This window comes from Canis aureus, chromosome 3 (genome assembly GCF_053574225.1).
Source record: "Canis aureus isolate CA01 chromosome 3, VMU_Caureus_v.1.0, whole genome shotgun sequence".
NCBI classification, from domain to species: Eukaryota; Metazoa; Chordata; class Mammalia; order Carnivora; family Canidae; genus Canis; species Canis aureus.
In genome coordinates, this window is record NC_135613.1 from 30,916,038 (window position 1) to 30,929,946 (window position 13,909).

At 62.0% G+C, this 13,909-nt stretch overlaps 1 protein-coding gene across 6 annotated transcripts in view; it reads left to right on the forward strand.

Annotated features, from left to right (window-relative positions):
- The window catches only part of MEGF6 (multiple EGF like domains 6), an 87,992-nt gene that overhangs the window by 49,748 nt on the left and 24,335 nt on the right, over positions 1-13,909 (forward strand). For 5 of the 6 annotated variants that reach the window (XM_077891502.1, XM_077891505.1, XM_077891503.1 and 2 more), the window contains exon 6: positions 9,911-10,033. In XM_077891502.1, the coding sequence (XP_077747628.1) occupies positions 9,911-10,033 (123 nt within the window). Of the gene's footprint in view, positions 1-4,243; positions 4,428-9,910; positions 10,034-13,909 lie in introns of those variants that run through there. The other variant, XM_077891506.1, reaches the window with a different exon arrangement.

The window sequence follows — 13,909 nt, forward strand, 5'->3', positions numbered from 1 at the left end:
CCGGGTAATGGGTTTACCATGAGGCTGGTGCTAGGACCAGCTGGCTCCCTGCTCCTGAAATAAACTTAGCAGCAGCCCATTGAGGGGTGAGGTGGTAGAGAGGGGGTAGAGAGGGGCAGGGGAAGGGGTGGGCAGGCAGGGTGGACCATGTGTGGCCCCAGACCAGAAGCTGACCTCCTGCCGTGGGCTGGGCTCTGGAGGAAACAGCCAGGCAGGGTGTTCATTCCCCAAGGGACCAGAGGTGGCTGGGAGGACTTTGGGATTAGAAGCCCTGAGCCCCATGTAAGGCAGGTGAGGAGATAAGCCTCCTTCCAGCCCCTTTCTGGCCCTTCTTTCCTCTTTTTTTTTTTTTTTTTTTAAGATTTTATTTATTTATTCATGAGAGACACAGAGAGAAAGGCAGAGACACAGGCAGAGGGAGGAGCAGGCTCCATGCAGGGAGCCCGATGCAGGGCTCGATCCTGGGACTCCAGGATCATGCCCTGGGCTGAAGGCAGGTGCTCAGCTGCTGAGCCACCCAGGGATCCCCGTGGCCCTTCTTTCCTGCCACTGGGGGTCCTGTCGGGGGCTGTCTGGTCACTGTCCTGTCCTGTTGCAGTCCTATGGCTCCTGGATGGCACCCACACTGCGTTCCAGGCCACCCTCCCCCACTCCCCCTGTGTCCCACCCCGTTCATCCAGTGCCGTCAGAGGAACCTCCCCTGGGCCCCAGACAGGAGGAACCCCATGTGTGTCCCAGGGCATACTGGCCGTGGGGAGTGGGGCCACCTGGCACTTGCTCATCATTGCTTCCACCCCGAAGGGACACAGGACATGCCCAACTTGAGCAGGAGGGGAGTGAGCAGAGGTGCTCGCAGAGCCAGAGCGGGAGCCAGAGCATCTGGGGCTACCTGTCCTCCCATGAGCGGGCACAGCCTGGGATCAGCCCCTGCCTAGCACCCAGTGCCCAGCTACCTGTGGGTCAGTGCCTGCCACTCCACTCAGGACTCTGCTGTGCCCATGGACCCTCAGAGCGTGGGAACCTAGGGATCGGGCATGGACTTCTGGATGCTTCTCGAGTGCCCCTTCTCTCTCGCACCTCCTGCTTGCGGAGGGTTTAGCTCTTCCTGAGAAGACCCGGGAATGCCCAGCCCCCAGCCAGACCTGGGGATCCCCCCTCAGGGGCCAGACAGGGTACCTGATGCCTCCGTCTCCCTGTTCTGTTGGAGGGCCTGCTCACCCCCGGTTCTGACCCCTGGGAACAGACACCACAAGAGGGGGGAGGCTCGGTTGTGTTCTGCTTCCCGCTGGCCCAATGACCCCGGAACAGGGCAGCTCTGCACTGAAGCCTATGTCAGGGGCCCGTGGTGGGAGGGGCCCAGCTCTAAGGGGCAAGTGTGGTGTTTGTGAGGCAGCTTGGGGCCCTCACCCCAGCCTGGGTCCTGGTGAAGGAGCCCCACGGCCGCCCAGCTTGGAGAGGAGAGCTGGAGCCAGCCTGGCGGGTGGGGGGAGCCACTCCTTCTGCTGACACACAGACATTCCCCGGGCAGAGCCGCCCAGCCCCAGCCCGCATTTCCGCATCGAGAAAGCATTTCCCAAACAGCTTCCAGACCCCACAGCCTGGGGCCTGGATGCGCTTGGCGGCACCGGCGGGGTTGGGGGGGCAGTGGGGTGGCTGTGGGCACTGTCTGCGTGGCTGGTGGCATTCTGCACTTGTTGGGCTCCTGCCCCGCAGGGCCATGCTCCGGTCCTCCTGCCTGGGCTCGTGGGGATGGAGGCCCAGGGCCACCCACACCCCCAGTCCTTCAGGGCCCTGCTGCTGGAGCTCATCCCATACTTTGAGTTATTCTGGGCTCTGAGGATCCCACTGTGGCTGTCAGTTGGGTGGGGAGATGTTGCTGGTTCCCCAGAACTGTGTCCTGCCCACTGTATAGACAGGGAAGCAGGCTCAGTGGGGTCCTGGGCCTCCTCTGTGCTGCCTGGCTCTTCAGTGGGCCTGGATCCCTGCCCTGTGCTGGCTTATCTGGGGAGGGGGCAGCAGGAGCACCAGGGAGATGGCTTTTGTGGGATAGGGTCAGTCCTCAGGTCCCTTGACTCTTCTCAGGCTGGTGGGGCTGGGTCCCAGGATGCTACCCCTTGAGACCCAGCTCTGGACACTGCCATGGGTCTCGCTGCTTGGCCTGGGGACGGGGCAACATGTGTGTAGACCTGACTACCAACTTTTATTGACCCTCACTGACTCAGCGAGGCATCTTCGCTGTCACCTCGCCTCGTCGTCATATAAGGCAGGTCTGTGATGGTCATCCCTCGTTACAGATGAGGAAACGGGCACAGAGAGGTTGATGCCCCTGAGGAGCAGGGCTGGAGGCTGGGTGCCCCGATGGGAGTAGACAGTGAGCCACGCCGGGAGCCATGCGTGTAGTTCGACATTTTCCCAAAGCAGCACTAAAAAAGTAAAAAAAAAAAAAAAAAAAAAAAAATTGGTGAAATTGATTTTAATCGTGTATTTTTTTATTTCATGCAATGTATCCGAATAAAGTCATTCTAACGTGTAATTCATAAAAAAGCAATTGAGAGGATGCTTTACCTCCCTCTCATACCAAGAAAGTGGCATGTTTTACGGGGACGAGCGACAGCTCACGTGCTTGGTAGCCACAGGGGCTTGTGGCCCTCCCCTGTGACACAGAACAAGGCAGAGAGCCTTTGCCCAGGGTGGGCAAGACCTGGGGGTTGGGCGGGGGGGACCGAGGCCCGTGTCCCCGCTTCCTGTCTTTGATTCTCCTCCCTCCCAGGGCCGAGTCCTGAGAGATGGCAGAATGGCATCTGCATAGCAGTTAGTGATTCCTGGAGGGGCCTCTGTAGGGCCTCCACCCCAGATGGGTGCTTGCGGAGGAACCCCAGCCCTGTTGCCCATCGGTGTGGGTGATCTCTGACCTGAAGTTCTCTGTGGCCTCCTGTCCCCCTGTGTCCTGGCTGGTGGCTGCAGACGGTGGGACCTACAGCCTTCTATGAGCACTGGTGGAAAATGAGATGTACGTTTAGTGATAAACTGCTGACCCGTGGGGAAGACACGGTTCCAACAGCAGCCTGACTGTGCCCGTCAGGGAGACTTGCAGAGGCTCCCAGGGTGAGAGGCTGGGGTTAAGGGGCTGCTGTGCAGTTCACAAGGAGGGCAGGAGAGAAGCTCACCCAGGGGGTGGTGGCAGACAGGCAGGCAGGCCCCAGGCAGGCCCTTTTCTGCCCTGCCAGGTGCCTGGCAGGCAGGGGGCCAATGGGAAGGGCTGGCTTCTGCATCGCAGGCAGGACTGGGCCAGATGAGCTGGTGCCTCTCTCCCACGGGCCCACGGTTGCCCCCTGGGACCCTGCACACAGGTGGGCCGGGCAGAGTGCTGGCCAGTAAGGCCCTGGCCCTGGTAGTTAACCCCAGGGAGGAGGTCCGGCTGAGGCAGGGTGCTGGGTGTGCGACCTCAGGGGGCAGCATAGGGTCAAGGCTCATCGAGGTCCTTATGAGGCACAGTGGCTGCTGCCTGCTTCAGACAAAGTTGGAGCCTCCAGCTGTGCCCTTGAGCAACGTGGGGCTCCGGGCTTTGGGGTTGGACGCACCTCTGGGGCATCTGTAGCCTGCCACCTGGGGCTTGCTGTCCTTGCTGGGGAGTCCATGTTCGCTCTGAGCCTCCCTGCTCTCAGGGTACAGGGATTCCCCTTGCCCAGGCTCCCTCTGGGTGCCAGTCCCCATCCAGTCCAGCAGAGGACCCGGTAGTGCAGGGTGCTGGACCCCAGGCTTGGGGGCAGTAGGCGTCTTCAACCCCTTGGGATTTCCACTTCGGTGGGTGGGACTCAAAGTCCCTGGCTCCCCACCCACTCATCCTTGACGGAACCCAACTGCACCAAACTGTCTTTCTGGAGCCCCCAGTGGCACTGCCAGGGTGGCCTCCTTTTCTGCTTTGGGGTCTTTTCGGTGCAGGAGCTGGGAACGCGTGTGTGCGTGCGTGTGGCTGTACATTGTGCAGGGTCCGGCGTGTGTATTTGCACACGTGGGTCTGTTTGTGCACGTGTCCCCGTGTGCCTGCCTGAGGAGGGCCTGTGCGCCCCCCGCGGGGCCCAGGGGGCGGGGCGGGGCGGGGCCCAGGGGGCGGGGCGGGGCGGGCCGGGCCGGGCCCTCCGCCGCGGGGATTCGCCTTCACCTGCGGGGGCGGAGGCAGAGCCGAGGCCTGAAGGGCGGGCGGGCGGGCGGGGCGCAGAGCGCGGGGAGCGGGCGGCGGGCGGCGGGCGCGCTGCTCGCGGCCATGGGGGCGTCCCGCGGGGGCCTGGCCGCGCTCTGCTGCCTCGGGCTCCTGGGGGGCCTAGCGCGCGTGGCGGGCACGCACTACCGCTACCTCTGGAGGGGCTGCTACCCGTGCCACCTGGGCCAGGCCGGCTACGCGGCGGGCGGCGGGGACCGCAGGCCAGGTGGGCGCCCTTGGGCCCTGCGCGGGGTGGGGGGACGGGGCTGGAGAGCCTGGGGGGCGCCGGGCGGGGGCCGTGCCGCTGGCGGCGCTTCCTCTGGGACGGGCCCTGCTCCCTGAGTCATCGGACCCTGCGGCTCCCCTCGCCCGCCCGCCCGCCCGGCCGCGAGGCTGCTGACAGCAGAATGGTCCCCACCAGAGGGAAGAGAAAGGGCCCTGGCGCTTGCCTGCGGCGGCGGCGCCCCTGGGGGTCGAGAGAAGGCAGGCTCAAGAGAGAGCCTCTGGGGTCCCTAAAGGCAAGGTCTGCCCTTACGGGGTCCCCAGAGCCTGAGCCCCTTTGGGGGTCGTGTGTGGATGTGGCAGGTGCCATCCTCTTTCTGTCACTTTCCCCAAACCCGGGGAGTGTGGTCAGCCCAGTGGGCTGCAGGGTGATCCGAGGACCCCGGCAGCTCAGGGAGAGTGGATACACCCCTGTCCTGGTGGATCCTGCCTCTCCCTGCCCTTGGATCTGGTGCCCAGCCTCCCCACAGGAGCTCCTTAGAGCTTGGAGCTGGCATCCTCAGGAATGGGAGACAGGATGCGGTGAGTGCCCCCCGGATCACAGTGGGGGCGGGGTGCTGCCCTCCAGGCTGTTCCTGGCCCCTGCGCGGCTCTGCAGGGCACCTGGTCTTAGAGGTTTGGGGCCTGCTCCGCTGTGCCCTGGCCAGTCTCTGCCGCTGTCCCTTCTGGTGGGACACACGGAGCTCTGAGCTGCAGGCCCTTGGTGGTGGTAGTCTCCTGCCTCCCCTGGCTTTGTCACTTGGCCAGCTGGGTCTCAGGCTGGGTCTCCACGGGGTAGGCAGCCCTCCCACTTGGTGGCTCAGCCAAGGCCAGGCCAGCACTGTCACTGGTCCATTGGTCACACTGAGTGCTATGAGGCTGCGTAGCCTCCAGGGGCCAGGGGCTGTGTGTGGCTGGGCTTTGGGGAGCCCCCACCCTGCTCCAGGGCCCGTGTGAACTTGCAGAGAGAAGAGGACAAGGGTGGATGTGGATGGCGGGGTGCGATCTCTGGGCATGAGGAGGACCCTGTGGCATATTTGGGGGGAAAGCAGGATTCTGAACTTGATAACCATGTGAGCGGGCTTCCTGGCAGCGTCCCAGCGGGCTCAGGTTTCCACGTAAGCATGGGCGAGGCTTCAGAAGGGGGGCTGAGTGGGGGGTTTCTGCAGGAGCAGCTGACTCTACCCTGGCCTCCATGGGCTCCCCGTAGCATGCTGATGGACTGCCCAAGGCAGCACCTGGGGAGCCACCCGGTGTCAGCACAGTGATGTCACCGAGTGCCAGTGTGGGAGGCAGTTCCCATCTTCGAGCTGCCGAAGTCCCCAGCCACACCTCTCAGCTGAGGGCAGCACCAGCACTGGTGCCCGTTCCTGAGGGCCTCTGGCCTGGCTGTTCCTGCAAATAGCCCAGCTCTGGACCTGTGTGCTCCTGGGCTCCCAGCTCCTCCCCATGTGGGTGTGGGCTGCACCCGGCATGTGGTGGCTGGGCCTAAGGTTGGGGAGAGCAGAGGAGGTTTGCACCAGGCTGGGTGTTATCTCCTGGCTCCATGGGGTCAGCATGGGAGACATGGGGTCCTCGAGTTCTTTCAGTCAGGGGACGGAGGAGGGGACCCAGGCCTCCCTCTGTGCTGGCTGGGAGAGTTGGGGCCCTGCTGTTTGGAGGGTCTCGAGGTGTTCCACTGCAGGAATCACCATGTGTAGACCAGTGGCATATCCGGAGGGAGCGGGCCTGCAGGACTGGGCCCAGGGGAGTGTATCCCACCCCCACAGAGCACAGTGGGCTTCCCTGGGGGGTCAGGCGGCCAGGCTGGCCAGAGTGCACATTCAGAAACCTGGATGTCCCAGGTTTCCTTGTCCTTCCAGTGTCTGGAGGGACTGCATCCCTGGCTGTGGCCCCGCCTCCGTTGACACTGCCAGAGGCCCCCTGTCTCCCCACCTTCTCCTCTCTGATCTCCTGCCCCCTCTTCTAAGGACCCTATGATGACCCTGGGTCCACCTGGGTACTCCAGGATCCTTGCCCACCTCACGATTCTTGACTTAAGCCCACTGCACAGTCACTTTTGCCAGGTAAGGCTCCAAGGGTTAGGATGTGGGTCCTTTGGAGGGCCATTATTCAGCTGACCCCACTCTCCTTGAAGATCATGGACCCTGTGGCTCTCTAGTCACAGCCATGGCCACAGCCATGGTCACAGCCACGGTCACCGGGTCTCTAGGTGGTGGGCGTCAGCTGAAGACAGCACTGTTCTGCCCCCACATGGCTGCTTCAGGAGTGGGGTGGGCTGGTTAGGGAACCAGGTGCTGGCTTGCTTCCTCTGTAAAGGGGCCCAGCAGGAGGTCATGTGGCCAGATGCCCTGCTGCTCTGCAGAAGAGGTGGAGGGGGAACCCTCCAGCTGCCGGCTGTGTCTCGATACCCACACAGGCTGACCGCACTCAGTGGTGCTGGAAATGGTGGCTGGGCGTTGTCACACCTGTCAGGCTGCTGTTCACAGATCCTGTCCCCATGGGTGGTGGACTGCAGACCCCCAGGCCAGTGCAGCTCCAGGGCCAGGGGAGAGCTTGGAGCCACAGTCAGTGTGCCAGTCCTTCCCAAGAGGAGCGCCGGGGGAGACAGCTTGCAGCTGTGCCTTGTATATCTTAGCAAGGAGAAGGATTTCTGTCCACTGATATGGATACTTGTGTCCGAATGTCCCTTTGCGGACAACAGGGGGGACCAGGAGGACACTGGTCATGTGGGCAGGGGGTGAGCCAGGGTGGGAGGCCTCAGCTGTGGGGGCAGGCCCATTGGTGGGGCCCTGCTGGCTGATGGCAACCTCCTGCCCCAGGTCTAAGTGCTTCTTCCCAGACTGTCCACTTGATGTCCCTGTGGCCCACAGGGCAGCTGGGCTGGCGGAGGCTCGGATGCTGTCCGGGGCTCCCAGTGTGTCCTGGACGGCTTGCTTGGACCTGCCTAGGAGTTGCTGGAGGATGTGGTCCTCCAGGTGGGCTTGGCCTCCCAGCCAGGTGTCCGAGCGGCTCAGGGGTATAGAGCCACCCGAATCAGCCTGTCCCCCAGCTGGGGGTCTACAGTGAGCCGAGCATGAGCGTGAAGCTGCTGGCCGAGAGCAGAGTTTCCAGAAGCCAGCAGCCCTGCCTGCCTGCTCACCCAGCACCTGCCTCCAAGGCCTGTCAGGAGCACAGCAGCATGCCAGAATGACACCTGCTAGAATGACGCCTGGCAGGGCTGCTCTAGACTGTGAGACTGCTGTCCACCTGCCCTTGGACTACACACACCTGGCACATCTTCCCCAAAGCTTTACTGAGCACCTACCATGTGCCCAGAGCTGTGCCCTCTGGGGTCACATCTTTACCTCTTACGGATCCTTTCAGAGAGAGGGATCTGAGCTTGGGAGGGATGGGCAGGGTCTCCTCCCTGAGCCCCTCTGGGTGCTGCCCGCCCTGCCCTTTTGTCCATTCCCCGTTCCCTCCCTCTCCCAGCTGACTGTCTTATGGGAGGGCCCTGGGGCTCTCTGTCCCCCATCCTCTCTGGGGCTCTACTGGGGAGCCTTTGACCTCTGCCTTCAAGGTTCTTCCCGAGAATCATCCTGACTCCATTCTGAGAGAGCTCCAGGCTGCCACAGGCAATGGAGTGCCTTTGTGGGTCTTCATCTTCTCTCTGAGGCAGTCTCAGGGCTTGGCAGGGCCTTGGGGTTCTCCCTGGAGTGGACCTGGCCTGTGTGCTGAGCAGAGGCCCTGGCCTCCTGGGGTTTGTTTGGTGTCGTTTCTGGGGGTCTAGGTACATATCAGAGCGCTGGCTGGCGGCATGGTTCCCATGTGTGGGAAGCATTGCCTGCGGGCAGGCGCTGGGGTGTTTGGGGGAGCCTAGCCCCCCTCACAAGTGGGCTCGGATGGCTGGCATGTTAGGGTGGGAGCATGGAAGGCGGGCATTTTCACGGGTGGGCACTGGAGGGTGGAGTCCTGGCTCGTAGAGGTTTGCGTGGGGCGTCTGTGTGTCTGTCTCCCTGCTTTTGTGGTTGGGGAAGCTGGCTGCTCAGCCGGTGAGGCTGGCGTCTGCAGTGTGGGCTGGCCGGAGGCCCAGGCACCGGCTTCCGTCCCCATGCCCAGTGTGCCGGGGCTGCCCTGTGTCTGCAGCAGCCTCCTCCCTCCATCCCCGTGTCTCCCGACAGTTGTGTCTCTCCTGGCATTAGCCGGGAACACAGTTGTCTTCGGCAGCTTATTCTGACCACCTCAGCTGCTGCCCAGCCTCCCCTGGTGCCCCGGGATGAGGTGAGGGCAGCCTCACCTGCAGGTGTTCCTGCAGAAGGAGGGGACCCTCCTGGGGTGCAGGCCTCCTGGCCGCTAGCTCTGGGGAGGGTCTTCTTGCTTCTCCTGTCCTCAGCTGGGTTCCTGGGGCAGCTACCCCAGGCCTTTGGGGTGGCCTTATCCCCTTCTGGTCAGCGCTTGCCCTGTGGCCTGAGGTACCATGGGCACAGGTGTCCTGTCCTGGAGGCCGGTGGTCTCAGATGGGAGCTGTTCTCTTAGAAGCGGAGTGCCTGGGACCTGCACGAGGTCCTGTCCTGGGGATGTGGCAGGTGGGCTCCTGACCCCAGCATTGGGAGCCCCCTCCTCAGGCAGACGGCACCTGAGTTAGTTTCCTGGGACCCAAACAAACTCAGCCATAGACACATATTCTCTTATTCTTCTGGAGGCTGGAAGTCCGGCATGGAGGTACCCACAGCTCCCTCTGAAACCTCCAGAGGAGACGCTTCCCTGCCTCATCCTTCCAGCGTCTCATGGCTACTCCTGTTCCTTGGCTTGTGGCCACCTCTGTCTACCCTCTGCCTCCCTGTGTAGCTCTTATCAGGACCCGTCCTGGATTTAGGGCTTATCTTACCCAGTACGGATAACAAATTATACCTACCTCTCAAGGTCACGTTCTGAGCCTCAGGATGGATGTGAATTTGGGGGCACATTGTTCGACCTGCCTCCCCCTTGCCGAAGCCTGGGCAAGGGCATCTCATGAATTCCTGGCTTTTCCTTTTGGGCTCATGGGCTCTGGAGAGGCGGCTGGCACCATCCTGAGGGTGTTTCTGGATTTGGGCTTTGGAAAAGAGCATGTGCTCCGAGCTCAGCCTTGAAAGGCATGAGGAGCTAGGCCTCCCCTGACCTCAGCCCAGTACCCACTGCAGCCACCTCACTGGTCAGACCACTGCTGCCTGCGTTCTTTCTGACTCTCTCAGTTGCTCCCCATGTCCTGGCCACCCCAGAGGTGGTGGCTTTTCCTCCTGTGCAGGCTGGCCAGGTGTGAGGATAGGCCCAGCCTTCTCCCCACTCTGCTCCAGCAAGCATGGACTCGGAGCTCGGGCACCCGGGCAGGGGTCCATGTGCTCAGTGAGGGGCCCAGATTGGGGTCCCTGGGGCCAGCTCAGATGACGACTGGCTGTTAACCTTTGGCACTGTGTCCCCATCCAGATGTGGATGAGTGCCAGTTGCACAATGGCGGCTGTCAGCAAAGGTGTGTGAACACACCTGGCTCCTACCTCTGCGAGTGCAAGCCCGGATTCCGGCTCCATGCAGATGGCAGGACCTGCTTGGGTAAGTGCCCTGTGGCCCTGGAAGTGGCTGGCCCTCCCTCTGGGCCCGTGCCTCAGGTGTGCACCTGCCCTGGGTCTGCCCGGTGGGATGGGGCTGGGGTCCCTGTACTCTGGGACGAGGAGACCCTATGGGGCTTGTCTGCTCAGCAGCAGCCTCTTTTATGGTGTCTCCATTGTGCAGAGTGTGTTCGGCTCCTGGGGGCCCTCGCCGGCCTGCCCCCTCCATGCATGGGAGGGAAAGAAGAGTCCCAGGGGCCTGGCTCCCCCATGCTGAGGCAGAACCTTGTGAGCCTGGGATGCTGAGGCCATGTTCCTTGCGGGGAGCCCCTGGGCCACCAACATACTCTAGAGCCCTCTCTGAGCAGCAGCTGTGGTGGGTCAGTGGGGTCCCAGGCCCGGGACCAGACTCAGGGATGACTTGGGTGCTTGCAGGGTGGCAGGGGAGGCTGGTGAGGGCAGGGGCAGGGGAGCATGAGGCCAGTCTTGGCCTGTGGAGCTAGGGTTCCTGGCCCTGGTCCCCCCACCCCAGCCTTGGGAGGTGTAGGGATTGGCTGGTGGCAGGCGGAGAAGAGGGAGCCAAGAAGCGGGACCTCGACCCTCACTTCCTCTGTAGGGTCTTTATTCCGTGGACAGTGGGCTTGTTGGAGGTGCCCTGGCCACAGCCTGCCATCCCTGCAAGCACAGGATTCCCAGGGACAGCGCTGGGCACCTGCTGAGGTGGAAGGTGGAGGGGCTGCAGGCCAGGGTCCAGCGCTCGCTGTCCACCCTCCCTTGCCCCTCTCCCTGCTGGCTCTGGATGCAATGGTGGAGGGTAGGGGGCCACTGTGTCTGGGAGGCCGTGTGGTGGTCGTTCTCTGGGGGGGGTTGGGGGCAGGACATCCCTTGTTTCCACCTTGGAGGCCTGGAGCGGGCCCGGCGGGCTCTGAGTGGCCTCGTCCCGCGTGCCTTGCTGCTATGTGGCAGGGCAGCGTGCCAGCCCCGGGGGGGCCTCAGGGCACACACACTCTCACGTGTCCGGGCGCCGCTCGGGCAGTGGGACAGCTGCCCCGCAGTTTCTCTGGTCGGAAAGTGGAAACAGATGTGGGAAGTGTTGTAATGCGCTTCCAGACAAATCCGATGGCGTCGCCACCCCCAGCTGCCACCCGTTGGGGGCTGGGAGAGGGGGCTTCTGAGAGCCGCTGGTTTACCCAGGCCCCCTGACATCCCTTCTCAGCCTTCTTCTGGGTGAGAGTGTCCCTGGGGGCTGGTCCAGGGGGGCCGAGACACCCCCAGTCTGTCGAGGGCCTCCCCATCTCTGCTGACAGTGGCCTTCACCGAGGCTGGATGGCAGGAATGTGGGTGCTGATAGGAGGGGCCTTTGAGAGAGGCTTGAAGCCATGGGCGGCGGGCAGTTCAGGAGGGATGCCCTTCAGCCTCGCTGTGGTCCGCAGCCCATCCCCTTGCCACGTAGGAGCCTTCCCCGGGAGATGTCAGTGCTCTGGGCCCCAGAAGTCTTGATCTGTGGCATTTGCTTATTTTATTATTTATTTATTTATTTATTTTATTATTTTTATTATTTTTATTTATTTATGATAGTCACAGAGAGAGAGAGAGGCAGAGACACAGGCAGAGGGAGAAGCAGGCTCCATGCACCAGGAGCCCGACGTGGGATTCGATCTCGGGTCTCCAGGATCCAGCCCTGAGCCAAAGACAGGCACTAAACCGCTGTGCCACCCAGGGATCCCATTTGCTTATTTTAAAAGTCTTTTGGGGGTCTGATGCCAGGGCTCCTGGGCGTGGTCTGCTCGGCCTGGCATGAAGCCGCTGGGACCTCACGGCCCCTCTATGTGGTGCCCCCAGCATGGCACCCGCAGCATAGCACCCCCAGCATGGCACCCCCAGCATGGGACCCCAGCACTGCACATGCAGGCGAGCTCCAGATGGCCTGCAGCTCCCTCAGTGCAGGTTCCCAGCTCCTGGAGTCCCCCATCGCTGTAAGCTGTCTCCTCAATGCTGGTGTTTGACCTCAGGCTTTCTCTTTTCTTTGACCCTCACTCCCAGCAGAAGTGCACACTGTGTCCCCCTTACCTACACGCACCTGGCTATTTCTAGTAAATTCTCTGTACCTGGAATCCCCGGGAGCTGGCAGCCTGCCAGGATGCAGGCTGGTCCCCAGTCTGGGATTGGGGTGGGTTTGTCTGACATAGCCTGCAGGAAGCTGCCCTTCCTTTTTTTAAAAAAAAAATTTAATTTATTCATGAGAGACAGAGAGAGAGAGAGAGAGAGAGAGAGAGAGAGGCAGAGACACAGTCAGAGGGAGAAGCAGGCTCCATGCAGGGAGCCCGATGTGGGTCTCAATCTAGGGACCCCAGGATCATGCCCTGGGCCAAAGGCAGGCACTAAACCGCTGAGCCACCCAGGTGTCCTGGGAGCTGCCCTTCCTGGAGGGGCCTGGGCCTTGCAGAGAAACTCCCACCGTGGGCAGGGGTCTCCAGGAAGCTTCTCCACAGGCAGAGCGGGAAGTGTTTGCACAGGGCCGCCTCTCCCTGCTTGCTAAGGTACCCTTCTGGTTGCTGAGGGACCTGCCCAGCTGCAGTGGTGGTCTTGGGTGGGTAGGCAGGGGTGGCCATGCATCCCAGGTCATAGGACAGTGGCTTCAAGGTGGGGACCTGATGGAGGCCCTCCTAGACCCTCAAGCGTTCTGAGTGGGGTGCAACTGGACTTCCTGCCCCTGAGAACTGTGGGGCCTTGTCCCCCTGTCCTCTGGAGCTCCCAGGGTGCAGGACATGGGGAGGAGCTGCTCTTGTCCAAGCTTTACAGGGTGCCTTCTGAGCTTGGGCCACCCTAGGGCTGCAGCAGATGATTATGGGAAGAATTCGTACAGGTATCAGCAGCTGTGGGGCAGGCTGCACAGCTGGAGTGCAGCTGCTCTGGACCCCTCCCCTGGGGCCTTCTGGGCTCCTCTTCTGGGGGAGGGGTGCTGTGAGCTCTCGGGGGACTCTGCAGGCTGGCAGGAAACAGCCCCAGGCCCCCGATGCTACCCAGCAGCTTGGAGTGAGCATTAGAGATGTGGGATGGGGGTGGAGAAGGTGTCCCCGGGGATGTCCCCGTCCTGCGTGCTGGGATCTCTTAGGGTGCTGCATGTCCCTGGGCCCTGTGGGCTGCGGGAGGTCCTCAGAGGAGGCCTGCTTGAGAGGGGGCCTTGAAACACACAAGCGGGGCCTTGAAACACTTGTGGAACTTGCCTCCCAGGCAGGGAGAGGACAGGAAATGCACAGCTTTCTCTCATCTCTCCTTTGCAGAGATTTGGTGGATATAAAACACAGAAAGATTTCAATTCTTAAAAATGAGAATTTGCAAGGATTTTGCCATCAGCCTGAGGCCCATGAGCACCACCCACTTAGCCTGGCCTGGGAGAAGCAGAAGTAGCCTGGCATCCCTCTGGTGCCAGGGAGCCTCCGGGGTGGGAAGAGCAGGGCTCGGGATTACTTGACCCTGCTTGTCACTCTTGGGTCACAGAATTGGCCTCTTTCCTTTCCTAACTCAGGGCCTGGGAGTGCTTTGGTCAGGTGATGTGTTAAGGTCGGTCATTCTAGCTTTGTTGTGACGTCTCACACAGCGCCAGCCTGTAAACCCATGGAGACCCATTTAACATTTGGTACAGGGAAACCCACCTCCTCCCTGCAGCTGGCTGCTCTGAGCCACCAGGACACCTGCCTAGTGGTCCCTTCTGGGCCCTGGCCTCGGACATGGATGCTTCTCCATGTTCCAGCCCGGCAGGCAATGCACTAGGGGGTCCGTGTGAGGGATCACTGCATCCCTGGGTCAACCAGTAGAGGGTCTCATGGGATGCTCTGGGCCAGCCACTGGGAAGAGATGGGCTCTCCGTCCTGCCCCT